Consider the following 26,501-nt stretch of genomic DNA (forward strand, 5'->3'; position numbering starts at 1 on the left):
ATTTTAAAGCATTGGAGATCATTGTAGATGAACAGCCTATAATCTTTTGCACCTGCGTATAAGTTTTCCCTCTCCAATCATCTTTTTAATCAAACTATACTGTTCTTCTGAACAATGTCTTGAACGTCCCATTTTCCTCAGGCTTTCAAAGAGAAACGCATGTTCAACAGGTGCTGGCTTCATCCTTAAATAGGGGACACCTGATTCACACCTGTTTGTTCCACAAAATTGATGAACTCACTGACTGAATGCCACACTACTATTATTGTGAACACCCGCTTTTCTACTTTTTTTTTATACTAATAGCCCAATTTCATAGCCTTAAGAGTGTGCATATTATGAATGCTTGGTCTTGTTGGATTTGTGAGAATCTACTGAATCTACTGGTACCTTGTTTCCCATGTAACAATAAGAAATATACTCAGAACCTGGATTAATCTTTTTAGTCACATAGCACTACTATTATTCTGAACACTACTGTATAACATCCAAAAGATCAATACATTACCATTTTCAGACCTTGTAGAAATCCTGCATAAACAGTGCAGAACCACACAACGGCTAACATTCTACAAGTAGCACACTGTCTCTTACATTAAGCTCTCCTGCCATCATTTAAAGTTTTTACATATATTTAACGAAAAACAAAACACTGCTAACAGTTTGAGCAGTTTATTTATCATGTGCATTAAATAAATTATAGGAATCTGCAACCAGCATGAATTGAATAAACACAAACAGATAAGTACAAACACGTCCTTAAAAACATTTTTTTTTTACTGATCATGTGATATGTCTTACAATTGATTCATCATGCACATTAAAACATACCAAAAATGAAGAGAAAATGTCTAAAAGGCAAACAGGCAACTGCAGAAGTGAACGTGGACAAGGTGGTTTACTACACTTGATTACACATCTTGAGTAACAGTTACATAAATAGTGAAGTAGGTGCCAGAGAGACTGTCAATGTTCTAAGTGTTGGAACTGTTTTCTCTGGAAGGTCACAATGTACTTTCTTTACATGTCAGAGATGTCTCCACGAGTCAGATCATCCACGCCACATGCATGGGAGTAGTGCCAATATCTTTGTGTAATGAAAAGCTGTATGAGTACTGAGGACTCACCCCCCAAACTGGCAGTTTTAAGAAATCACCACCTCCTTACACAACAGTGTTCTACCTGATTGCACGTAAACCTTTACACCAGCCTGTTACATTCAAATGAAAACCTACAGACTTATCACGAGATGGTTAAGAAATTTTAGTCCTTTCCTTTTCTCCCCTGGATCAGTCACTTTTGCTCCCGCCTCCAGATAATGACCATGCCAGTGGAATCGGCAGATGCCAGTAAACTCTCGTCGCAGTTGAAGCTCACGTCCAGCACTGGTCCCCCGTGGCCCTGTAATTTGTTCACGATGGCCTTGGTGTTGCGTTCCACATCGAAGAAGTAGACACAGGCGTCCTCGCTGCCAGTTACTACATTAGAGGGTGAATCGGAAGAACAAGAAATTAAATGAAGAGGAATGACTGCAAGGACAAGGAAATAAATGATGGAAGCAACCCTCATTAAAACAATTCATCTGCTGTGTCAGTGAAGATTTAGGACTGAAAACAAGAGCTCACTGAAGACAATTAGAACTGAGAACAACATGCTTTACTTCATGGCCTGTACCGATAATTCCCTTTACATCTTCTTTTAAGCAAATATAAGCCATCACGTTACCTGTAAGAGTTAATCTGGATTTTAGAAAGTCACAGTAAAATCTGAATCCAAAATCAAATGCTTCAACTTGTAATAAAAATGCCTCCTCAGTTACAGCAAATTCAGAGAATAACATCTACAATGGTGCTGGAAAGTATGTGAATCCTTGGGATTTTATGCATTTTTAATTTCATTAAAAAAACAGAAATCACCTCATCCAGTGGCAAGCCAGTGCCCTCTTAGGTTGTATTCACATTAGGCACTGTGGACTGTGCCCGAGCACGTTACGACCCCAAAGTCCAGTTTGTTTGGCTCTTGTAACTGCTCTGAGTTGTGGCTGGCCCATGGCCTTGACTCGGGTATGACCCAACGTGGTGGACTTATTGTGATCACACATGCAACTTCTCATTTTTACCCGAGGCCATCAAATATAGCCACCGGGTATTGTGAAGGTTTTGTGTCGGTCTGTCTATCCGTCCATCTGTCTGTACTCATCATAAGCCCTGTCCTATTACTTCCAGAGTCTTCAAATTTACAGGAAACATTCTTGGGACACAGACCTTGTACAAGTTCAAAGATGACTAACCTTGACCTATTTTAAAAGGTATTTTAAGTGATTAAAAAGTCACATTCTCTTTCAATCTGTTCGGTTTTGTTTTTAAGTGGCGGACGTAACAGCCAATAAGAGTAGAGCTGCACTGTGACATCAGTGGCTGGCGTCTCCAAAACCGCTTAATTTTGTGTGTTTAGATACATGTTTCTCATACATTATGTAACAGCTAGCGAGAAATAAACACTTCTAAAACTCAAAGTGCTGTTTTTGGAACTTAATAACACATCTGAACTTATTTATAAGACATTTCACGGACGTTATCATGGTGACATAAGCTGATAGCTAGCTACAAAATTCTCTTTCATTTGTGTGTAAGTATATAAAATATATCGCCTTGTTATATATTATGTAAAAGCTAGCGAGAACTGAAAACGCTCTTTTTGTAACGTGATAGCACATCTGGAGTCATTTACTAGACATTTTGCAGACGCTAGCGTGCATGCTAACTTCCACTAACTCAAAGCTAACTTCCTATGGGGTTACATTTGTGTCATTAATACCTGCAAATACACAGAGGGTGATCTACAAATATTACTTGATTTGCACAACTTCCACTCTTAAAATGTAAATATTGTTTACAGGGGCTTTATTGAACATGTACAACTTGGACATAAGACAATAGGATCTTAATAATATATTAAATAACTGCAACACAATGCTCATATGGCTGAGGGTATTTTTGCATTGCATTATATTAACAGTTACTCCTAATATTATTATTACTACTTAGATAATATAGTCTTCAATTCATTCAAGAACCATTTGGCTGAAAATGGGTCTGGCATTTTACCCTACTGATGAACATGAATCATGGTCTGTGAGCCACAAAATACTTCCTCATCATCTGCTGCCTCCATAAAAATCTTGTCATGCGTGCAGTATGATTGACTGATAAATCCCTTATTGCATAATTCATTCAGATGGGACAGGTGTTATATGGGGACATGAGGTGAAGTAATTAGTACAAGAAATCCTCAGTATTTTGCTGTGTCTGAATCTACCATACAGACTACATGCAGCCATGCCAGTATTTTCAGTGCATTTTGCCTTCTGTAAAATGATCCACAGAAATGACCTCAGATCATAAATGGAATACCAGTAACGGCTCAGTTGAGGTCTGGTATACCACCTATGTTGGCCAGCAGGTTACCAGCATAAAATATCCTACTGTTAGGCAAAGGAAGAAAAGGAGAGAGGGAGGGCATCTGGAGGCAGCAGCAGGAGGAAGAAGAGTAGAAATGTGGAAGTGAAAGTCAGAACTTTGAATATCAGCACTATGGCTGGTAATGGGAGAGAGCTGTCTGATACGACAGAGAAGACAAATGTTGGCATACTCTGTGTACAAGACTAGTATAGGATCTCCCCCAAAACCACCTACTTTTGCAATCCAATATTTTGTCTTTTATAAATTCTAATATTATAGAGCAGCCACACGCTAAACCTAAGAATGCTCTGGCCCACAGTGAAATCTGAAAACCTTCTGCAGCCCAACCAAACCCTTTAACCACAATTGTGATTGACACATGAAACTACGATTATTTCCATATATTTACAGTATTATGTAAGACTAGGTCAGATAAATGAAGAATAACATGTAATTTAAATTCCATGGTTTAAAAACAATCACAAATATTTTGGGGATAATTTTAAGAGTTCACATATTTTCAGACTTTAGGCACCACTGTAGATTTATGTCTGGGGGATGACCTTACTTACAAGTGAAGAGGACATGATCACCATTAAACGAGGAAATAATTCATAGTGAGGGAGGGAGGGAGACATCCCATCCAGTTTGAGTGTAAGATGAATGGTACTACCTTGGGTCTTATGAGTTTAATCAAGGACTTAGGAGTTGAAAATCTCCTCTAGCCTTGTTTTAGACAATCATAATCGTAGAATTATCAGCAAATGTAACAGCAAACTGGGGATGATTAAGCGTGTAATCGGTTATGATGCTCCAAATCACTGTATTGGTCAGGAGCAACCTAGTATATGGTAACCCCCTCTGGAGCGGTACCTCCAAACATAACTGCGGGGCTAACTGCTGGAATGCTGTGCAGTGAGACTCTGTCTCACTGTCTCTCTGTATGTCGCCATTAAAATGGTCAAACACTCTGTATGAAAAATTCCACAGTATAGCTGATGTACATAATGTACAGTGTTTTTTGTGTGTAACGTGTTTCATGTGCTGAGCGATCATAAAACGGCTGCAAAAAGGCACTAAGTGAGGCACGCAGTTCTCCTGCCTCATGTTAGGGGGCACTAGTGATCCCAGGGATTCTTCTTGCAGCAATTCCTCAGCTGCAGAATAAGTGACAGCAAGCTACAAGAGCAGCCGTTCATTTATTTTTTCCTCTCACCTGGACTTTAGTTTCAGAATGGAGGATTACACATCCAAACTGAAACAACTGTCTAAACTGGACTTACAACAGAAGACCCGCTCTTTTCAAATGCAGTGGGACACACTAAAGTCTGGCTGTGTGTCCAGCAAGAAACTGTCTTTTTCTGCTTTTCCTGTCTCATTTTCTCCACTTGTGACTATGTCAGGACTCAGATAGGATATTGTGACCTAAAGAATTTTCTCAAACACAAGCAGTCAACCACTTGCATTTAAAGCCAGAAAAAACTCAAAGCATACAGTTGGAGCAGGACTGATGAAGGACAACTTTCTTCCCTGGCAGTGATTTCCACTGAGACAGAGAGACTTTAAAACTGAAGGAAGATAAGGTAAACTTTTTCAAACAAGTCATCGATGCTTTTGTTCAGAGGGAGCGGCACATGGCCTTCATTTATAAGAAAAGGTAAGTCCATAATAACTTTTTTTAATTAAATGTGCTTTTTTGTATGCTACAGTTTGTATGTGTAAAGAATGCTGATATGAGATTTTAAACATAACCTGCTAGCTTCTGCCAATCAAACAGTGAATAAGCTACTCTGTGAGGTTCATGTTTGTAAATCTGACTGTGATGAAGTCAATGCCTCACCAGCCATCAACCTCACCACACATCACTGAATAGGTACTGTAGCTGACATTTTTCAAGGGTGGTAATAAATTATGGAAAGTTTCAGTAATTATTTTAACTGAAAGTGCAGGAAATTAAAATGAGAGTTTTGTGAATAATTTTATTTATAATTTGGCACATTTACTTAATGTCATGTTTTACAACAGGGAAGGCTGAGACATTTTCTTTGGTCAAAGCTTGTCTGGTTACCAGGGACTAATTAATGTTGATGTCAAAGTCCATTGTTGACTGTTGTTAGCTAATATACTCAATTTCTCCAAAAATATTTGTCCTATCAATTTTCCGTTTTGTGGCTTTCATCCTTGACCCAAAATACATAAGCTTACCAAATGGCAAATGTCAGCGATCCCCAGTTTCTCTGTGATTGAAGCCACACCCACACACACAAATTCCAATGAAGTTGGGACGTTGTGTAAAATATAAATAAAAACAGAATACAATGATTTGCAAATCCTCTTCAACCTATATTCAATTGAATACACCACAAAGACGAGATATTTAATGTTCAAACTGATAAACTTTATTGTTTTTGTGCAAATATTTGCTCATTTTGAAATGGATGCCTGCAGCACGTTTCAAAAAAGCTGGGACAGTGGTATGTTTTTGGAAATCATGGACGTCGTGTCCTCCGGACAAAAGAAGAAAAAGACCATCCAGAGTGTTACCAGCGCAAAGCTCATTCTGCACGTATTACAACAGTGTGGTTTTGTAGTAAAAGAGTGCGGGTACTAGACTGGCCTGCCTGCAGTCCAGACCTGTTACCCATTTAAAATGTGTGGCACATTATGAAGCGCAAAATACGACAATGGAGACCCCGGACTGTTGAACAACTGAAGTCATACATCAAGCAAGAATGGGAAAGAATTACAAAAGCTACAAAGCTTCAACAATTAGTGTCCTCAGTTCCCAAACGCCTATTGAGTGTTGTTAGAAGGAAAGGTGATGTAAGACAGTGGTAAACATACCACTGTCCTGGCTTTGTTGAAATGTGTTGCAGGTATCCATTTCAAAATGAGCAAATATTTGCACAAAAACAATAAAGTTTACCAGTTTGAACATTAAATATCTTGTCTTTGTGGTGTATTCAATTGAATATAGGTTGAAGAGGATTTGCAGATCATTGTATTCTGTTTTTATTTACATTTTACACAATGTCCCAACTTCACTGGAATTGCGGTTGCAGATGGTTTTGATCTATTGTTATATCTTGTTGTTATAGGATCCTGTTTTTGGACTTCAGCTCTGCATTCAACACCATCCTTCTGGCTTTGCTCCAGGACAAGCTTTCTCTGCTCCACATGCCCGACTCCACCTGCAGGTGGATCACAGACTTCCTGACGGACCGGAGTCAGCATGTGAGGCTGACAAAGAATGTCTCGAACACTCGGGCTCTCAGCACAGGATCTCCACAGGGCTGTGTCCTTTCCCCTCTGCTCTTCTCCCTGTATACTAACTGCTGCACCTCTAGCCACGACTCTGTAAAGCTCATCAAGTTTGCGGACGACACCACCCTCATTGGACTCATTTCAGATGGGGATGAGTCTGCCTACAGGAGGGAGGTGGATCGGCTGGTGACCTGGTCCAGCAGCAACAACTTGGAGCTCAATGCCCAGAAAACAGTGGAGATGATCGTGGACTTCAGGAAAGCCACAGCCCCCCCGCCCTCCCTCGCCTTCACCAACAGCCCCATCACCACTGTGGACTGTCACCGCTTCCTCAGCACCACCATCACCCAGGACCTCAAGTGGGAGTCAACCATCAGCTCCCTCATCAAGAAGGCCCAGCAGAGGATGTACTTCCTGCGGCAGCTGAAGAAGGCCAAGCTACCTGTCCAGCTGATGATGCAGTTCTACACGGCCATCATCGAGTCCATCCTCTGCTCCTCCATCACGGTGTGGTACGCTGGGGCCACAGCCAGGGACAGACACAGAATGCAGCGCATTGTGGCCTCTGCTGAGAAGGTGATCGGCTGTAGCCTTCCATCTCTCCACGACCTGCACGTCTCCAGGACTCTGGGCCAAGCAGGTCGGATCACAGCTGACCCTTCTCACCCTGCACACAGTCTATTCAAACCACTCCCCTCGGGCAGGAGGCTACGGTCCATCCGGACCAGAATCTCCCGCCATAAGAACAGTTTCTTCCCCTCTGCCGTTAGACTCATGAACTCCTCATAACTCAGTCACCTTAACCTTAACTCTGCCACTTTATCATTTTATCACTGGTCACTTTAAACAATGTACTTTGGTTTTAATTGCACTCCTCCCACTGCACTGTTTTTTCTGTTGCACACAGCCTTTCATATGTCATTTTTTTAATCTTATATTTTGCACATATTTTATATTTTATCTTAGCATTTTATATTGCTCTCTGTTTCATGTTGCACCATTATATCAAAGCAAATTCCTAGTCTGTGAATCCTATTCATTGGCAATGGCAATAAACTTCTTCTGATTCTGACTCTATAGTGACTTTAAAATATTCATTTTTACACTACCAGCCCCATCCAGTCTATTCTGTGTACTCGTACACCTGATCCAGTCAGACCTCAGAAGCTAAACGGAGTGGGTCCTGGTTAGTACTTGGATGGAAAACCAGGGGTGTGTGCTTCTCCAAGTAAAACTGAAGTTGCGTCAGGAAGGGCATCCAGTGTAAGACTTTTGCCAAATTCCAATGCAGATGTTTGCTGCATCGAACAAACAGGAAGCAGCCACAAAACAATCAGAAACACTACCAGCCAAAGGTTCGGACACACTTTCAGATACAAGTGAATGGGAAAGTGTGTCCAAACTTTTAACTGGTACTGTATGTCTATTGTATACTGCATGACAGAGGGAAAGTGTAATAAACTAAACTTTTGTTCAGGGCAATTTTCCTTGAATTCTCAAGGAAAGAAATAAGTCAGAGGAAAAAGAGAATGACACCAAACTAAGCACTGTTGCACAGCGATACGATTACATTATGTGTAATAACAAAACAACAAATGCTGTGAATATGATAATAAAACTGACGTGGAAGACTGGAGAAAAAGAAAGAAAAAGATTAAATTGTAAAGTGGTGCATAAACTGTGCTTTTAGACTGAGACTGCTTTTATAGACACTGCTTTAATGTAAGGTCAGTTTTATTTCCTGGTAAATATTTTGAATATGTACTTTATGTGGGCTTTTGCCTGAAATAAAATGTGTCTGTTCAAACGTTAAAGCATCAGCAGTAGCAACAGTCTTACCGACACAGGCTCCCTGCCTGAATGACATTAGAGGGCAGAAGATACTATGAACGAGCTGGGAACCGTGCTGGATTGGGAAGCTTCTCTTCAGCTGTAGTGTGCCTTCACTGTCCACCACCCTGCCAAAACATTAAAAATGAATGCAAATAAATTTAAGCAATAAGTTCAAACTATCTTATCACAAGCGAGGAAGGTATCCTCTGAAGCATTGTTTCTGCAGAGTGGAGACAAATCTGCAGATTAATAAACACTGACCTGTACAGCAGTAATTTATTAACACAGGCATTGACCAACAGGGAGGGGTCCCTGGCCTCACGGCTAATCCAGGAGCGAGCAGATATGCTGCAGATGGAGCTGCCTTCACTCACCACCAGGCGCTTGGCTTTGGTTAGCTTTCCTGTGAAGGGGGGTAGACAGAAATGGCAGCAAAACTACATCAACTGCTATGACTTTCCAACTGCAGACACTAGTCAGTGCAAGAAAAATTGTAGCGTGAACATACCTGTGGCCATGTCAAAGAGGAAGGAGAAAATGCTCCCCCTGTCATCACCAGCCCAAAGGATCCTCCCCGGAGCATCAAACGACAAAGAAAGCACGCGGCCTGTCAGTTTACTGGAGCCGCCCTTCACCTTCTTCCCTGTGGAGATGTTCACCACCTGCAGGTGGTGCTTGCCGTTTCCCACCTGCAATACCAAGCTGGTTGTCAGGACTTTAGTGTAGCAGCAAAGAGTGAGTTAGTTCTTGCACAAGCAACAAAAACCAGTGAATATTCAATCAATCAATTCAATCAATTTTTTTATATAGCGCCAAATCACAACAAACAGTTGCCCCAAGGCGCTTTATATTGTAAGGCAAGGCCATACAATAATGTTTGTTGAAATGTTTAGTCGAGTTGTTTTGCACTATGCAAAGAGCTTTGTCTCATTTCAACACATAAATGTACTGTATGTAAGATCTGTATAAATATGTCTGCTATATCACTGGTACATACAGTTATGGTCAGACGTTTACATACACTCATGGACATGAACGTCATGTTAAATGTTACCCAATGTAAACTTGCCGAGGCCTCTCAGGCCTGTCTGTCAATGATGATGACTGACTATGGTTGATTTCACTATGCCAACATAAAAAAGGGTTTGATTGGCAGCACTCACTGGATTGAACAACACACAGTAAAACCAGAAAACCCAAGGAGCACAGTGGAGATGTGAGAAAGAGGACTGCAGATTTATACATGCCAAGAACATTTCTTGGAACCATTTGTAAATAATTGCAGATTCCAAGCTCATCAGTTCAAAAGTAGGCTCTTTGTCAAGATCTGGAAGAAGACCCAAAGTGTCACCCTCAGCTGAACGAAACTGGTTTTGGATGATCAGGAACAACCCAGGACAGACCTACATGTATTGGAAGCTGCTGAAACACCAGTGTCACAGTCTACAGTCAACTGAAAAAGAAGACACTGTTTGAAAATTAGCACCTTCAAGCTCAACTACTTGGCAGATGACCGCATAGACAAGAATCAGAGATGAGACAAAGATGGAGTTGTTTGGCCACAATCACCACAGGTACGTTTGGAAGAGAAAAAGTGAGGCATTCAACCCTAAGAACACTGTAGCAACTGTAAGGTGTAGTGGTGGTCGCATCACGCTTTGCAGCCATTTTACTGGCAGGGGAAGTGGTGCATTGCACAAAATGGATGAATAATGAAGGAGGATGACTATATCAGAAAGCAAAACCTCAAACCATCAACTACTGAACACTGGACACAACTGTGTCCAACTCTCGTACTAGACAACATTACAGGCCTTAACTAACGCCATTAGAACAGAGAGAACTCCACCTACCTGAGAATATTAATTTACAGATGTTACCAAAATAAACAATAATTCAGCCAGTGTCTGGCCAAATCATATTTTTGTAAGCAAAGCCGTGTTCTGCTGTCGTTCATGTTGGATGGACTTCCTCTGAGCTCAACATTTTTACGACAAGCTGGTGGGCCTTCATTCCATCCTGTGTCACATCATACTCAGGGGGTTCCCACACACTGCCATTGTAGTGCTGTCCATCTGCACAGCAGCTGCATGCAGCAGACCAGTCGGAACCTTTTCAACTGGAGGTACAAGCAGCTAAAACCAATGGTAAGCACAATGGGACAATTACCCTAAACACACATTAAAGTTGGCTGTGGGATGAAAAGCAAGTTAACATGAGGCCTTTGCAGTGGCCTCCCCAAATTACTGACATCATCCACAACAAAAATATTTGGACTGTGATTAAAAGTCAGGTCTGTCAGAAAAGCAACAAATTGAGTTGAACTCTACCAATTCTACCAAAAAGAGGAGTCACATACAGTAGTGTTCAGAATAATAGCAGTGCTATGTGACTAAAAAGATTAATCCAGGTTTTGAGTATATTTCTTATTGTTACATGGGAAACAAGGTACCAGTAGATTCAGTAGATTCTCACAAATCCAACAAGACCAAGCATTCATGATATGCACACTCTTAAGGCTATGAAATTGGGCTATTATAAAAAAAAAAGTAGATAAGGGGGTGTCCACAATAATAGTACTGTGGCAATCAGTCAGTGAGTTCGTCAATTTTGTGGAACAAACAGGTGTGAATCAGGTGTCCCCTATTTAAGGATGAAGCCAGCACCTGTTGAACATGCTTTTTTCCTTGAAAGCCTGAGGAAAATGGGACGTTCAAGACATTGTTCAGAAGAACAGCGTAGTTTGATTAAAAAGATGATTGGAGAGGGGAAAACTTATACGCAGGTGCAAAAAATTATAGGCTGTTCATCTACAATGATCTCCAATGCTTTAAAATGGACAAAAAAAAAAAAGACGCGTGGAAGAAAACAGAAAACAACCATCAAAATGGATAGAAGAATAACCAGAATGGCAAAGGCTCACCCATTGATCAGCTCCAGGATGATCAAAGACAGTCTGTAGTTACCTGTAAGTGCTGTGACAGTTAGAAGACACCTGTGTGAAGCTAATTTATTTGCAAGAATCCCCCACAAAGTCCCTCTGTTAAATAAAAGACATGTGCAGAAGAGGTTACAATTTGCCAAAGAACACATCAACTGGCCTAAAGAGAAATGGAGGAATATTCTGTGGACTGATGAGTGTAAAATTGTTCTTTTTGGGTCCATGGGCCGCAGACAGTTTGTTAGACGACCCCCAAACTCTGAATTCAAGCCACAGTTCACAGTGAAGACAGTGAAGCATGGACGGCGGTCGCATCTCCTCCACTCTCCCTTATCTCTCTGCCTTTAACCTACTTCACCAGACTGTGAATTCCTCAAAACTATACTGGATTCTGGATCTATTGGACTACTATTGGATTAACCATGGAATTGATCAGCTGGTCTCTGAATGCTATTGACACCATTTTTTCCTACAAGAAGGTCAGGACCAGGGGATCCTACATGCCCAGATAGAACGTATCCTGCAGGCTATGTCCTCGACTCCTGGGGGTCTTGGCGTGTAGCATGCTTGGCGCCTTTCTCCGTTGAGGATGTCGAGGATTTATTCATTTTTGGTCTCATGGCAGCAGGGCTGGTACTTTTTGGCTTATGTGCTGCCCTGATGTACAGGAAAATTGGCAAGACGGCGGCATCAAGAACCACGGGCCCTCGCTTGTCCGTCATGATTAACGAGGTTGGCAAGGCAGTGCATTCTCAGACTGCGTTGACTCTTGAACTCAGACGCAAATTGGATGACACCTTGGAGCTGATGCATGCCTTGCAGTTGAAGCTGAAGGTTTCGGAAGCCGGTGAATATTCTTAATTCATAATTGGGAATATTCTTAATTCAAAATTGGGATTTGGTTGTTCAAGTGGAACTGTTAAAAGTGTTTTTCACTGCTCAGCTACAACACTCCAGGCTTATCTAACCTCAAGGTCAAATTGCCCACTGTTTACCTCCAGAGGAATTTATTCAGGCCTTGGTGAGATTATTCGGCTCCATTCTTATCTCAACCCACAAAGACAATAACTGACTTACACATGGACTGAAGCATGCTCCAGCTTCTCCTTTTACCTCCCTTCCTGCCCCCCTGCGGCAGGCCCCCGTTCTTCCCAAGCTGGCATGCGGCGCGACTCCAGTTGCAGCGGCTACCACACACTCACATCGCCTCAATTTGGAAAACGGACTGTTTCAAGTTTAGTGCACATAAACAATGTCAAATGTATATGTGTTGTCCTAATTCTGATGTGTGCCATTATTACGGTAAACAAGAAATAATTGTGGATTAATTGCTGTTTGTCCGTGGAATGCAACTGCGGAAATCTCGTTGTTGTAATGACAATGATGATAAAAGCTATCCATCCATCCATCCTTCCTATATATCGCATACCAGGTATCATGGATCAGTTTGGATATTTCAAAATACTTGAAGAGGTCATGTTGCCTTATGCTGAAGAGGACATGCCCTTGAAATGGGTGTTTCAACAAGACAATGACCCCAAGCACACTAGTAAACAAGCAAAAGCTTGGTTCCCAACCAACAAAATTAATGCCTCGCAGATGTGGAGAAATCATGAAAAACTGTGGTTATACAACTAAATACTAGTTTAGTGATTCACAGGATTGCTAAAAAAGCAGTTTGAACATAATAGTTTTGAGTTTGTAGCGTCAACAGCAGATGCTACTATTATTGTGAACACCCCCTTTTCTACTTTTTTTTTTTTACTAATAGCCCAATTTCATAGCCTTAAGAGTGTGCATATCATGAATGCTTGTCTTGCTGGATTTGTGAGACTCTACTGAATCTACTGGTACCTTGTGTCCCATGTAACAATAAGAAATATAGTCAAAACCTGGATTAATCTTTTTAGTCACATAGCACTACTATTATTCTGAACACTACTGTACCTAAAGTCCCTGCCACACTATGAGGGATTGAGGAAACATATGAGTAATGCATACAAAGTTTTGATATCCTTTTTTGTCCATTTTTGTTCTGTACAATGTCTTTTCTCATTTGCTAAATGCGTTCCTTGTCAGTTTATGTAGGGCGAGTCAGTCAGAAAATTTTCTGTATGATCAAAACTGAGTGTTCAACAGACGGAGAGCTTTCCTGGTGGTTGTACCGCCATTTTGTTCCCATTGTTGTTACCATTTTGTTCTATACTTTGTTACTTCTACGATATTCATGCTTTCATATCCTGTGCTGTTCAGATGCTTCAGATGGAGCGTCTGATTGGACAAAGCTCCAGTGCTGGGTGTGAATTCAGAATGACGGGACAAAGGACAGTTCCCGACCCAGCAACATGCATTGTGGCTGTTCAAGGCCAGACTTAACCGAAGAAAAAGACAGCGTGGCTCTGTACTTTCTTATCTGCAGGTCAGAGTGCACCTGGCAGATTTTCTTGGTAAGAACACACCACAGAGAAAGAAGGTTGTTTGCTTTCCTTGCTCTTGCAGCCATAGTTAAGAAGATACCACCAGCACACAAACATAATGAGGAAGTATGACATAATGATCCCCGTGTGAGCCAGATTCTATCCACATTTCCGTTTAGACCTCAGTGAATCCCACTCAAATCCAGCTCCCCCCTAACATGCATACATGTCTTGAAACTGGGAAAATCATTCTGCTGAAGGCAACTCTCTGTATTGCCAGCAGAAATATGACTATCTGTCCACCCAAATCCATTGGAGACCAACGGATTAAGTGATACTTGTGACCGAACAAATTATTTCAAACCATTACTACTCAGTTTACAGTCAGTCACAGTGTGACAACACCTTAATGAGAATTCTGCCAGAGGTCTGCTGATGGCTATCACAAGCATCTGGGCAAGGTCAAACTTACTAAGGGAGATTCAACAAATTGTTAGTTGCATGTATATATGCATGTATAATTTTGACACTGTGTTGATTTCAGAAATTACACTATACATTAAAACCTGTCCAACAATTTTTTTTAAAAGGATTGTTTATTGTCATTCTATCCATGTAAAACAAACCTACCATCCCTGGTTCTCAAGACCAGGCACCTAAGTGGCTCTACTCTACTCAACTCTTCTATTTTACTCTTCCTTTTTGATATACTTTAGTATACTAGCATAGTCCCACCTTAGAATCGGAATATAATAAGATATACCTTACTGAGTTTTCATTAAAGAACTAATTTAAGTACTCAAGTCTCTGCGGTCATAATGATCATAATTAATAAATAAAATACCTAATAGAAAGAACACAAACATAATATGAACAATTCCGTAATAAAATAAAGTGAACAATGTCTGTATCAGGGCCGAGAGTACAGCAGCAATCCCCAAACAATATAAATTTAATAAATATGATAAACAAAAGTCCTGCTAAAATCACCAGCACCCCAATGTAGATAGCTAGAGAAGCTGCTGCACTGTCACACGTTGCCATCTTAGTCACATCTGTAAAATCCATTTTTCTATGTTGTACAAATATAATGGACCAGAAAAGGCAAATACCAAAGAAATAATTGAAAACTCAATATTGCCATGATATTCAATATAAATGTACATAACACTTCTGACCACAACTGTAAGTCTAAAATGTAGATAAGCCAACAGAAAAATATACTGTAAATCTGTGCCCAATCAACTCAGATAAACCTATTACCTTCCTAAAATAGATTTTAAGAGATAATGCATAAACATGTTTTCCTTTCAAAATGTCAGCAGATGTTGGTAAAAGACAGAATAAAATAAATAATACCCCCCCCCCCAAAAAAAAAAATTCTCAGTATAATTCTATTTAATGAGACACACAGACACTGCTGTGCGCATCTGGTTTCTTTAAATTATTTCATTATTTGTTATTAAAATAACACAATCATAAACAACCTCAAAAAGCCACTTACTGTATTTATAAAGATTGATAAAAACGTTTTAATCAATGACTGCAAATTTTACATACTATATGCACATGGCTATTAAGAAGGAGATAAAAGCTAAGTAACCAAACAAGCTTTTCAATTCATATCTTGAGTTTATTAAAATAAGCACCACAGAAAATGGGTTTAATGGAGCATTTCCTTCAAAACCATTTGAAGGCGATTCATCATATGTATCACTGTGCTTTTACAGATCAAGACAATAGTTAAGTGTTCCAGTAAGAGATGAAAAACATTCAATTTAATTTGTGCAAATGCTAGTACATACGTTTTGGGAATAAAACGGTCATTCTCGCTTGAGTGCTCACTAACCCTAACCACCATCTTCTCCTTTGGTATAATCCAAAGTGACTGAGTTTGATAAAACTGCAGAGCAGAATGGCTTCTTGGAACCTAACAGTTAGGTGATTTTTTTTTTCCCAAATCACTGAAATGCTTTTTGAGCAGGGGTGGTGGCCAAGTGGTTAATGCGCTTGGTTTCAGTTCAGAAGGTTCTGGGTTCAAATCCCACCCCTGCCACATTTCTCCATGTAATGTGGAGTTGCGTCAGGAAGGGCATCCGGCGTAAAACCTGTGCCAAATCAACATGCAGATCCACCTTGGATTTGCTGTGGCGACCCCGAGTGCAAACAAGGGAGCAGCCGAAGGGACTTACTTACTTACTGAAATGCTTTTGAATAATTGTTTTTCCTATTTTCCATGTATTTGACTTCTTCCACCCTTCTGATGTCAAATGTCTACACATCATTTCACATCTGACTGTGTCCTACGCAGATTCCGAGGAAATGAGCCCACAGCTGTACACATATTTTAATGCAGCTACAGTTTAACCTAAAATTAAAATACAATGCAGATTATTTACTTTTTCCAAAATACTCATATCAGAGTGGTAAGGACAAGCAGCAGAGCTATCTGCAGTGAATGTGCACAAAGCAGTGGAATTTCAGCGCTCGATTTCTTTTTGCAACATAATGATCATTAACCATTGCTTATCCATTACTATAAGCAACAGAACAGTCATCATTGTTGTGTCCCAAGGTTCTTGAAATGGAATATCTCCACCTGGCGTACATTTACCATAAATGTAGGTACTACAGAATTTAACCGAGATCATCCTCCATGATCAACCATCATCAACAAATTCTGTACAATTCCAACCTGCACTTTGTAGTTTTGAGTCAGATATTCAGAGTAAAGTCAAAACAATACTTAAACAAACGTTCTGCTTATTTTATAGGAAATGAGCACAGAAGGCTTCAGCACGAACACATGCAGACAGAGATTATCATAGTAAAGTAATTCCTTTCGGCTTATCCCTTTTTCACTTGGAGTCACCAAAGCAGATCAGATATGGATCTACATGTTGAATTGGCACACATTTTACATGGGATGCCTATACTGATACAACTCCACATTACATGGAGGGCAGGCAGGGGTGGCCTTGAACAGGTAACCTTCTGCTCTGGAAACAAGCACACTAAATGCTTGGCCACCAGTCTACATAAAGATGATCATAAAAATGCTATTTTTTTTTTTAATTTTACTCTTTGAAAATTTTAAAGACCATGTAAGTTATTTATTTTCCTACTGATTCATTCAGAAGGTTCTGAACTAAAATATTTTGTAAAAGTAAAAAAGGAAAAAAAAAAAGCCATTCTGTGAGAGTTTTCTGATTTTGGCCCACTGTAACTGAATACAGCTTGATGCTCAAGGTGTTTAGGATTAAGGAGGTCACTGCATTTCTCAAATGGGACTCACCACAGTCAGGTTATTATTCATGGGCTGGAAGGTGCAGCAGAGCAACTCGCTGGACTCTGGGTCTCTGATTTCTCGGATGCACCGCCCATCCTCTGTGTTCCAGATCCTCAGAGTCCCATCAAGTGATGTCGACACAATGATGTCATTACTGAGGGACCAAGCAAAGTCTGTGACAGGGCCTCCATGACCTTTCAGGGTCACCTTCACACTGGCAGGAGATGGAGACAGCGTCATGATGGACAGCGTGCCATCCAATGAACAGCAAGCGAGAAGATGTTTGTCATCATTGGCAAACTGCAGACGTGGAACTGAACAGACAAAGGGGAGAAAAAAAAAAAATCAGGACAGAGTGGGGTCTGACAATATGGAAACATTTCTTTTATTATTATTTTTACGACTACATCTATGACATTTTATCTTGTGTCTGTAGGAAGTTTGTACTGCTATAGAAAATTGGGAGCTTAAGTAGATTTCTCATGGATGGTAGTATGAGGCTGTGTTTGAAGGTGGGATGTAGAAAGAGGTGTACTTATATTATTATTTGAATATAGTATTGCATATTGTTTAAAAAACAGTTTTATTATCAATTATATGAAAATACAAGGATTCCTATTAAACAGGTTATTGGAAGACAGTCAGTCAAAAGTAAACAGAACATTTAGACTATTTGAAACAGCAAATCAGTATCCCACCTCCTGAACACAGTTTATTTAAACTTGAACTCACGGCAAATATAAGATTTTATTCAGCTTATGTACTTAATGAAACATTGTACAAATTGTGGGAAATTTGTTGGTGTTATCAAAAAACGGATTTTAGCTAATGTCTCCTCAGTTTTGTCAAGTTAAACTCAGTCACAAGGAACACTGACAGCATGCCTTTCACAATAGAAGTATTTGCTGGGATGCTGGCATTAAATGTTTTATAGTGAAATGGAGCGAGCAACATAAACCATATGATGATGTTTAACTTTGGTAGCAATGTTGGACTTCAGTAACATTGGCGAGCCATGCCATCTTGGAAGTACAAATGTTACAATGTTAATCAAAATAAAAGGTTTCAAAATGAAGGTTTTGAAAATGAAGCCCCAAAATTTTCATCATTGTGCCAGGCGCAAGCCACATCTGAAAGCTGAGGTCGATCTGAAAACAGTCAGAGAGATATGCGAGCCACATACCCACATTTCTTGCTTTATAGATAAATGAGTTAAAAATAATCACTTTTTAAACTGAATTGGTAGATTTTTTTTCTTGCAAATGAGTGGATAAACATATTGTTGAACAACCATGTATGTGATGAAAGGTACTTAATTTTGACTGTGTAAACACCACAGTGGGCCAGATACATACACATACGTTATGTGGAGACTTTCAGCTTCAATTTAAGGTTATTCATATCCAAATTGAGTAATCTGTGTAAGAACTATAGATTTGTCAGCAAGTTCACAAAATTATATATCCCACACTCTGTCATACAAGTTGCTTGCATGTATTATATATCAGTGGTAGCAAAGCTTTTGAGGTGAAATACCTGAATTAAACAGTCAACCTCTGTATCAAAGAGGTCAACAAACCTGTGTACACATACATACATACACACACACACATATATATATATATATACATATATATATATATATATATATACATATATATATATATATACATATATATATATATATACATATATATATATATATATATATATATATATATATATATATATATATATATATATATATATATATATATATATATATATATACACACACACTTGTATATATAAGAGGTGTATATATGAGGTGTGTATATCCACCAACCCGGTGGTGGAGATTTTATATATATATATATATATATATATATATATATGGACAAAAAACAACAAAGAAATGTTGAATTAGTTCCAATGGAACAAGTTAGATTAGAATTATTTTCCTTCATGCACATTTTCATATGTTGTGCTGCCACTGGATGACATTTCAAGGAAATCCATAAATTGCTTTAGGAGATGCACTTACGACGTCAATATCATATGCTGCATAATTAAAAACACTGAAGTCCAACTGCCGCCTCTTGAAGGTGCCTGATCAGAATGATTTTCCTTCATGCACAACTTCATATGGTGTGTTACTATTGCATGAATTTCAATGAATGAGTAAGAGGTGTTGTTTTTCCTGTCTTGCCTTTGCATTTGTTATTTTTTGGAAAATGTCAAACACTTGAACTAGCTAAGAATTTGCAATTTGTTTGATGGAAAACATTCAAATAAATTCCACAACTGTTAATTACAAATAACATGCCATAACAATGCACGCCTGGCCATAGCACAGCAAACCAACAGATTGTCCAAATACTTTTTGGGCCCCAAACCATGGCTCTATGTATAAAAATGTGAGCAAATAAAAGACCTGTGAATCAATTTGGATGTAATGCCATCAAATAAAAGGAGAAAGTCTCCAGTTAAACCATATTAACTATTTTACTTCATATACGGTGGTAGTGCACAAAGTAAATGCTGACTTCATTTTTGGGAGCTGATCATTTAGGTGGCCTTCACTTACCAGCACAGTCTACATGTTGATCGAATATGTGGTGCATGCCAGCAAAAGCATAATTTTCACTCAAAGTTGTGTCTCCAGCCATGGCACGACTGGCCTCTGCCACTGAAGTGGGCACCAAACTGCCGGGAGGCCTGCAGCCAGAAACAGAACGCACAGTATAAACCTCTAATTTATACAGTCAGACTTCCAACACATGCCCTCACTGGATCATCACTCACACAGCCAGGAAATAAATAGCTCAAGCTTCCATGTTTTATGTTTTGGATATTCACGATGCCGTTTCCTTCCTCGCCGACACCACTGTGAAGAGTTTCAGCATCTTGGCTGAAAATTAACTCAGCTAGAGGAATGAATTGCTGTGCTACACCAAATTACGGAAGGAGAGAAGTGGACTGAGTCCATGGTGGCTGGGAACAAACAGAAGGATACAGTGCTGGACTCTCTGAAGACCTAGCTGCATCTGAGTGTGAGGCTGAGGATGCTGGTGAAAAGCTCTACTCCATGTCAGCAGGGCCTGTGGACTGAGGCCTAGAGTGACATCGTGGAGCCAGACAGCACTGCCCCTCCTCACAGTCTACAGGTATCCAATTGGCTAACTGTGTTAACATGCATCAACAACTAACTGTCAGTCTCTGTCAATAGCTGCAAGACTACACCTCCGAGCTCTGCCAGGCCAAATATGGTGTGCTGCTTGCCACGGGCGGCTGCTGATAACTATCATTCTGACCCATCTGTGTGTGTGTTTTTTATTTCAGTACATGAAAGAATTGTGTCGTTGTGTTCAATAACTTTAGACACTTTCTTAAATATTCTAAATGTAAAAAAAAAAAAAAAAAACTGATTTGCATTATTTCTGAAATATTGTATTTTTTAAACATAAATTAAAACATAAATTCAAGGGTACAGCATGCAGCTCATACGCCTTAACAGTAAATATCCATTCAGTCATCACTGTTCCTAGGTGAATACTATCTATTCTGACCTAGAACAATGGCTGCAATACAGAGTGTTGAATTTTGGACAATGCGATTAAAGTTGTGGTTGCCCATATTCTTCAATATTCACATGCTAATTGGGATAATAGTAATAGTTTTATCTGTCTGGGGCCATAGGCCTCCAAGACACACAGTTTCCACATCATAAGACGAGTATTACCCATCCATCCATTTTCTATGGCTGGATAGGTCGGAATTAGTCTCCACTGGGCGTACCAGAGCATTGAGCCATCCTGTCTCTTGTGGGGTGCCTCAGGGATCAGTCCTGGGACCCCTTCTATTTAATCTGTATATGGTGCCACTTGAATGCATCATCAGCAATTATTGGGTCTCATTCCACTGCTACACTGATGATACTCAGTTGTATCTGAGGCTGGATGACAGTGTGTCTGAGACCCAAGCTGCTTTTGCTCCATCTCCATCACTCTCTGCTTCCTTTCCTTCCCTAGCTACCCATCTTTCTACTCTCACAGCCTGTCTGGAGGAGATTAAGGCTTGGATGCAGCAAAATTTTCTCTATCTTAACAGTTCAAAAACCGAAGTAATTCAAATTGGCACTGTTCATCAAATTCAACAACACAAAATCCTCAGCATAGCTTTTCTGGTCAAAATATCCCTCTTTCCACCACAGTCACCAACCTTGGTGTCAATTTTGATCCACAACTCACCTTTGAATCCCATTTAAACCTACCATCCCTGGTTCTCAAGACCAGGCACCAAAGTTAAGATATTTAGATGTACCTTAGTATACACTAGTAGAGTTCCACCTTAGATATGGAATGTATAATAGAAGATATACCTTACTGAATTTTCATATAAAACACATCTGTAAACCCTCCATTTTTTTCACCTTCGTAAACTTAGGCCCACACGCTCCCTGATTCTGAAAAGCTCGTCCACACCTTTGTCTCCTCCAGACTGGACTATTGCAATGCACTTCTCATTGGGACTCCTGGCAAAAATATACAAAGACTTCAGTATGTCCAGAACAGCACCGCCAGGGTCCTGATGAGCGTGCATAAGCATTGGCACATCACTGCCATCCTCCCTGTTTTAATAATCTGCCTACTTTTTGTTTCTGTTTTTATCAATCTTTCCTTTTAATTGCTGTAGCACTTTCAGATTTACTGTAAATGTACAGTGCATTATAAATTAAATTTATTATTCTATACGATCTTACTCCAGTTAAGGTCACTGAAGAGCTTGAGCCTAACCCAACAGACACAGGGCATGAGGTGGGATACTTGTATTAATATCAGGTCATTTTTGACCAAGCCATTTCTGATTAAGGGCATGGTGGTAGACTATGGGCGTGATATGTCATGGTTGTGTGAGACATGGCATAAAATGATACAAGGCCTCTCTGTTTGTTTTTGGGCATACTCATACTAGGCCATGGTGTTTTGGACCGTGCCCAAGCATGATTTCCCCCCTCCCAATTCCCCTACACTCACACTGCACTCCGTGTTTGGGGCTGAGCACATCTACAGCACACGGTTTTTGTTTGAGAAAGAGTACTGTCCCACACACCACAATAATGGAGTATATCAGTGAAAGATTAGTGAGTTTTGCCCTACTGAGATAAGAATAAATTCATACTGCATAAGGAGGTGGACTAATGTAATATTTATTATGACTGAATAGCACTGTATAGGGGTGGTGGCCAAGCAGTTAAGTGCACTTATGTCCAGTGCAGAAGGTTCCCAGTTTAAGAACACCCCTGCCAATTCTCCAAGTAATGTGGAACTGCATCAGGAAGGGCATCCAAGATAAAACTTCAACATGTAGATCTACCTCAGATCTGCACTGGTGACCCTCAGTGAAACAAGGGAGAAGCCAAAGGGACTTTCTGAATAACATGGAATAAAAGAGCTTGGTATAAATGACTGAGTTGCTACAGTAATGCTCAAACGTTTACATACCTTGGCAGAATTTTTTTTTTTTTTGGCCATTTTTTCAGAGAATATGAATGATAACACAAAAACTTTTTTTCCCATTCATGGTTAGTGGTTGGGTGTAACAATTTATTGTCAACCGTGTTTACTCTTTTTAAATCATGACAACAGAAACTACCCAAATGACTGATCAAAAGTTACATACCCCAGTTTTTAATACTGTGTATTGCCCCCTTTAACATCAATGACAGCCTGGAGTCTTTTGTGATAACTGTGATGATGGTCTTTAAATTTTCTGATGGTAAAGCTGCCCATTTTTCTTGGCAAAAACCACCCAGTTCCTGTAAATTCCTGGGCTGTCTTGCATAAACTGCACATTTGTGATCTCCCCAGAGTGGCTCAATGACACTGCAGCCAGGAGACTGAGATGGCCACTCCAGAACCTTCGCTTTTTTTCTGCTGTAGCCAATGACAAGTCAACTTGGCCTTGTGTTTTGGATCGTTGTCATGTTGAAACATCCAAGTACGTCCCATGCGTGGCTTCCGGGCTGATGAGTGCAAATTTTCCTCCAGTATTTTCTGATAACATGCTGCATTCATCCTGCCATCAATTTTGACCAGGTTTCCTGTGCCTTTGTAGCTCACACATCCCCAAAACATCAGCAGTCCACCTCCGTGCTTCACAATAGGAAGGGTGTACCTTTCATCACGGGCCTTGTTGACTCCTCTCCAAATGTAACGTTTATGGGTGTGGCCAAAAAGATCAATTTTGGTCTCATTACGCCAAATGAGATTGTTCTCTGTGCTGTTTGGTATATTGTAAACGGGATACTTTGTGCCATTTGTATAGTAATACCTTTCTGCTCGTGACCTGACAATGCAGCACATGTTTCTTCAAGTGCCTCCTTATTGTGCATCTTGAAACAGCCACACCACTTTTTTTTCCAGAGAGTCCTGTATTTCAGCTGAAGTTATTTGTGGGTTTTGTTTTGCATCCCAAATAACTTTCCTGGCAGTTGTTGCTGAAATTTTTGTGGTCTACCTGATCATGGTTTGGTTCCAACAGAATCCTTTATTTTTCCACTTCATAATTAGAGTTTGAACACTGCTGATTGGCATTCTCAGTACCTTGGATATCTTTTTATATCATGTTCCTGTCTTACACAGTTCAATTACCTTTTCCCACAGATCCCTTGACAATACTTTTGCTTTCTCTATGACTCAGAAACCAGAAATGTCAGTGCAGCACTGGATGAAAGATGCAAGGGTCTGTCAGGGGCTCAGAAACTCATTTACTTTTTATACACACACAGTGATTACAAAACAACAGATCACATATCTTTTATGTCTGTGTGTAATTTGTGCCTTTTTAACTTCTTGTGTTTTATATTGGAAAGCACTTTGAAATATCTCACTTGAAAGTGCTTTACAAATAAAGACATGCTATTATTACTTAATGAAATCACACCAGAAGTGCAGCCAGTAAATGTAACAAAATGCAACTGCTCAGAATTTATCAACAGGGAATGCAGTTGCTGACAATCAAGTGAAAATCTGCTTGGTGCAAGTTGGTGATTTTTGTGGGGTTATTCTTTTAGGTACCTCTCGTCATACACGGCTCTATTCATCTGGGCCTGTAGCTGATAAGATCCTCTACTGACAGACCGGCGGTGACCACGAGCTCCTTGGGTGCGAGGATCCTCCTCAAAATCCTGCCACATAACAGAGGAAAGTGAAGGGAGACTGAACCTGATGGGTGTGAGTGCAACAGAACAAAGAATCAATCCATCCATATGGCTATGATCTGCGGTTTATGTATTATAATTTTAAATTTTATATCTGGAGTTGCAAGTTAGCACAAAGATCTGAATTCTAGAGTCTCTGTGTCCCTCTACTTTCTTTTTCTTTGAGTCTGACCTCCATGCGGTCCAGTGTGGTGCGGGAGCTGCGCACACTGCTGGCCCTGAAGCTGCTCTGCTCAGACAGGGGCCCGTAACGCAGGGCTAGCAGCTGACTGCGCAACCTCAGGTATTGCCTGCGCAGCCCTGGCTCAAAGCCACACTTGGCGTTCTCCCTAAGTAGCTGGCTGCGTCGACGGATGTATTGAGTTCGGAACTGTGGGAACGTAGGCGTGCGGTAAGCATTGTACCTGGGAAATAAAAGATATGGCGAGCATGCACAATAATTCAAATCAGCATTGCACATCCAAAAAGTGTTAACTGAAATTACTGAACCTGCTGCAAGATTTTTTTTTTCCCTCACCTTGCGTCCACTGCCAAAACCTGCTGCCAAACTGCTGCCATTCCACAAGCACTCTGGGTAGAGAGGAGACTACTGCCAGGGCAGATTTATGTCCAGGTAAACAACATTTCATAGTCTTAGCTAATTTAACTAATAAACTTTTCATTCATAATTTGTGTGGGTGCATAAATCATGGGTAACAATCTTTCTTATGACATCCAAATCCTAAATGGGGCTGTCATTCAGGACCCCTTGCTCCTGGTTTGAACCTGTTGGCAACGTGTTTTGTCCTACACTTAACAATACTCAGGTATTAGCATACCACTGCTATTGCTTTACTATGAGGGCAATGTGATCCCACCTAGCCTTGAGAAGCAGATTGGCTATGTCTCAAATCAGGGGTTACATCCTTCAAAGGCTGCAGTCTTCTTTCTCCCAAAAATGAAGGATGTATCCTTCATGACTCAAACAATTCAAAGAGTCATTGTGCAATTATTTTCTTCCCCAAGACATAACAGTTGAATTTAAAAAAATAAAATCATAATTTGAAGCTCTAATTATAAATAATTAATGTTTATAAGTATAAATAAGCATTATAAAATGATTACTAAACTACAGGTTAAGCCATTGCTAGTTTGTCACCTGCAGCTGTCAAAGTTGCTAGGGTATAGGACCAGGACCATCTCATTTCAGAATGGTTGGTTCAGCCTCCAGATCATTGTAAAATGCGATCTTTAAAGGATGTGACGATTGCTTTCCAAATCAATCATCAAACTTAGTTTTCTGCACCTCCTTTTTTTTTTGTTTATGTATTCTGTATTTTCTCCAGTCAGCCTATGTTGTTACCTATCGTAAAGTATTTCCCTGTACTGGTAACAGCATATGGCTTGGACAACAAAAATGTAACTGAGTGGGTTTGACATATTATTATTAAGAAAACTTTGTAAAAAAATTGAGAATGATTTTGGAAACAGCTAATTTAAGGAAGCCTGGCTTTAGCTGTCCATTGATTTGTCAACACGTGATGTAAGCCAGTTACATGTAAAGTGTGATATAATTTTGAGTGTTATACAGATTTTTCCTATCAATGTAAAGCTATAGTGCTGTTTAATAAGTGACTGATGTATTTGCAGATCTGATGCCCTCACAATGAAACCCAAGGCTGCGATTGTGCTAACAATGTTCCACAAATAAAACCGTAGACATCATATTTCTTAGCCATGGTCTGATATTCAAGCTTGAACATACTTGTTGAGATAAAGTGAAACGTCGGTGGGGTTCTTTTTTCTTTTGTGAGGAAAGCACTACGCCACTAACCAGCTACCAATTAGCATGCTAACCACTAGCTTTATCTTCTGTAGTGACCTTAAATGCCCTTTCCCAAACATTTTTTGCATCCAAAACCAATCGTTCGGCAACTAGACATACACTCTTCGGCATTCGTTGTCACAACACAAGAAAACAGGCAGAGTTAATTAGCAATGGGCTCACCTTCCTTAGCTTGTCCCCATCGCTGCGTTTCCCGTCCAGTCACGTGACACAGCGTGACCTCGGTCTGATGTGTGACGTTTCCATGGTGATCACAAACTGCATGCGACC

General features: G+C 40.0%; 1 protein-coding gene across 3 annotated transcripts; it reads right to left on the bottom strand.

Moving 5' to 3' along the window:
* Window positions 1-656: 656 nt before the first annotated feature.
* Window positions 657-26,501, bottom strand: wdr13 (WD repeat domain 13). 3 transcript variants are annotated; one of them, XM_034172971.1, is made up of 10 exons: window positions 26,394-26,501; window positions 24,924-24,995; window positions 24,579-24,810; window positions 24,264-24,373; window positions 19,772-19,902; window positions 17,212-17,519; window positions 9,067-9,247; window positions 8,820-8,961; window positions 8,565-8,683; window positions 657-1,478 (listed from the first exon to the last, which is right to left on the bottom strand). In XM_034172971.1, the coding sequence occupies exons 2-10, from the start codon at window positions 24,962-24,964 to the stop codon at window positions 1,294-1,296; spliced, it is 1,449 nt and encodes a 482-aa protein (XP_034028862.1). In that variant the 5' UTR covers window positions 24,965-24,995; window positions 26,394-26,501; the 3' UTR covers window positions 657-1,293. The 3 variants fall into 3 exon arrangements, with proteins under 3 accessions (XP_034028862.1, XP_034028864.1, XP_034028863.1); XM_034172973.1 differs by having other exon boundaries at window positions 24,924-24,976; window positions 26,394-26,441; XM_034172972.1 differs by having other exon boundaries at window positions 24,924-24,992; window positions 26,394-26,441.

This window comes from Thalassophryne amazonica, chromosome 6 (genome assembly GCF_902500255.1).
Source record: "Thalassophryne amazonica chromosome 6, fThaAma1.1, whole genome shotgun sequence".
Lineage (NCBI taxonomy): Eukaryota > Metazoa > Chordata > Actinopteri > Batrachoidiformes > Batrachoididae > Thalassophryne > Thalassophryne amazonica.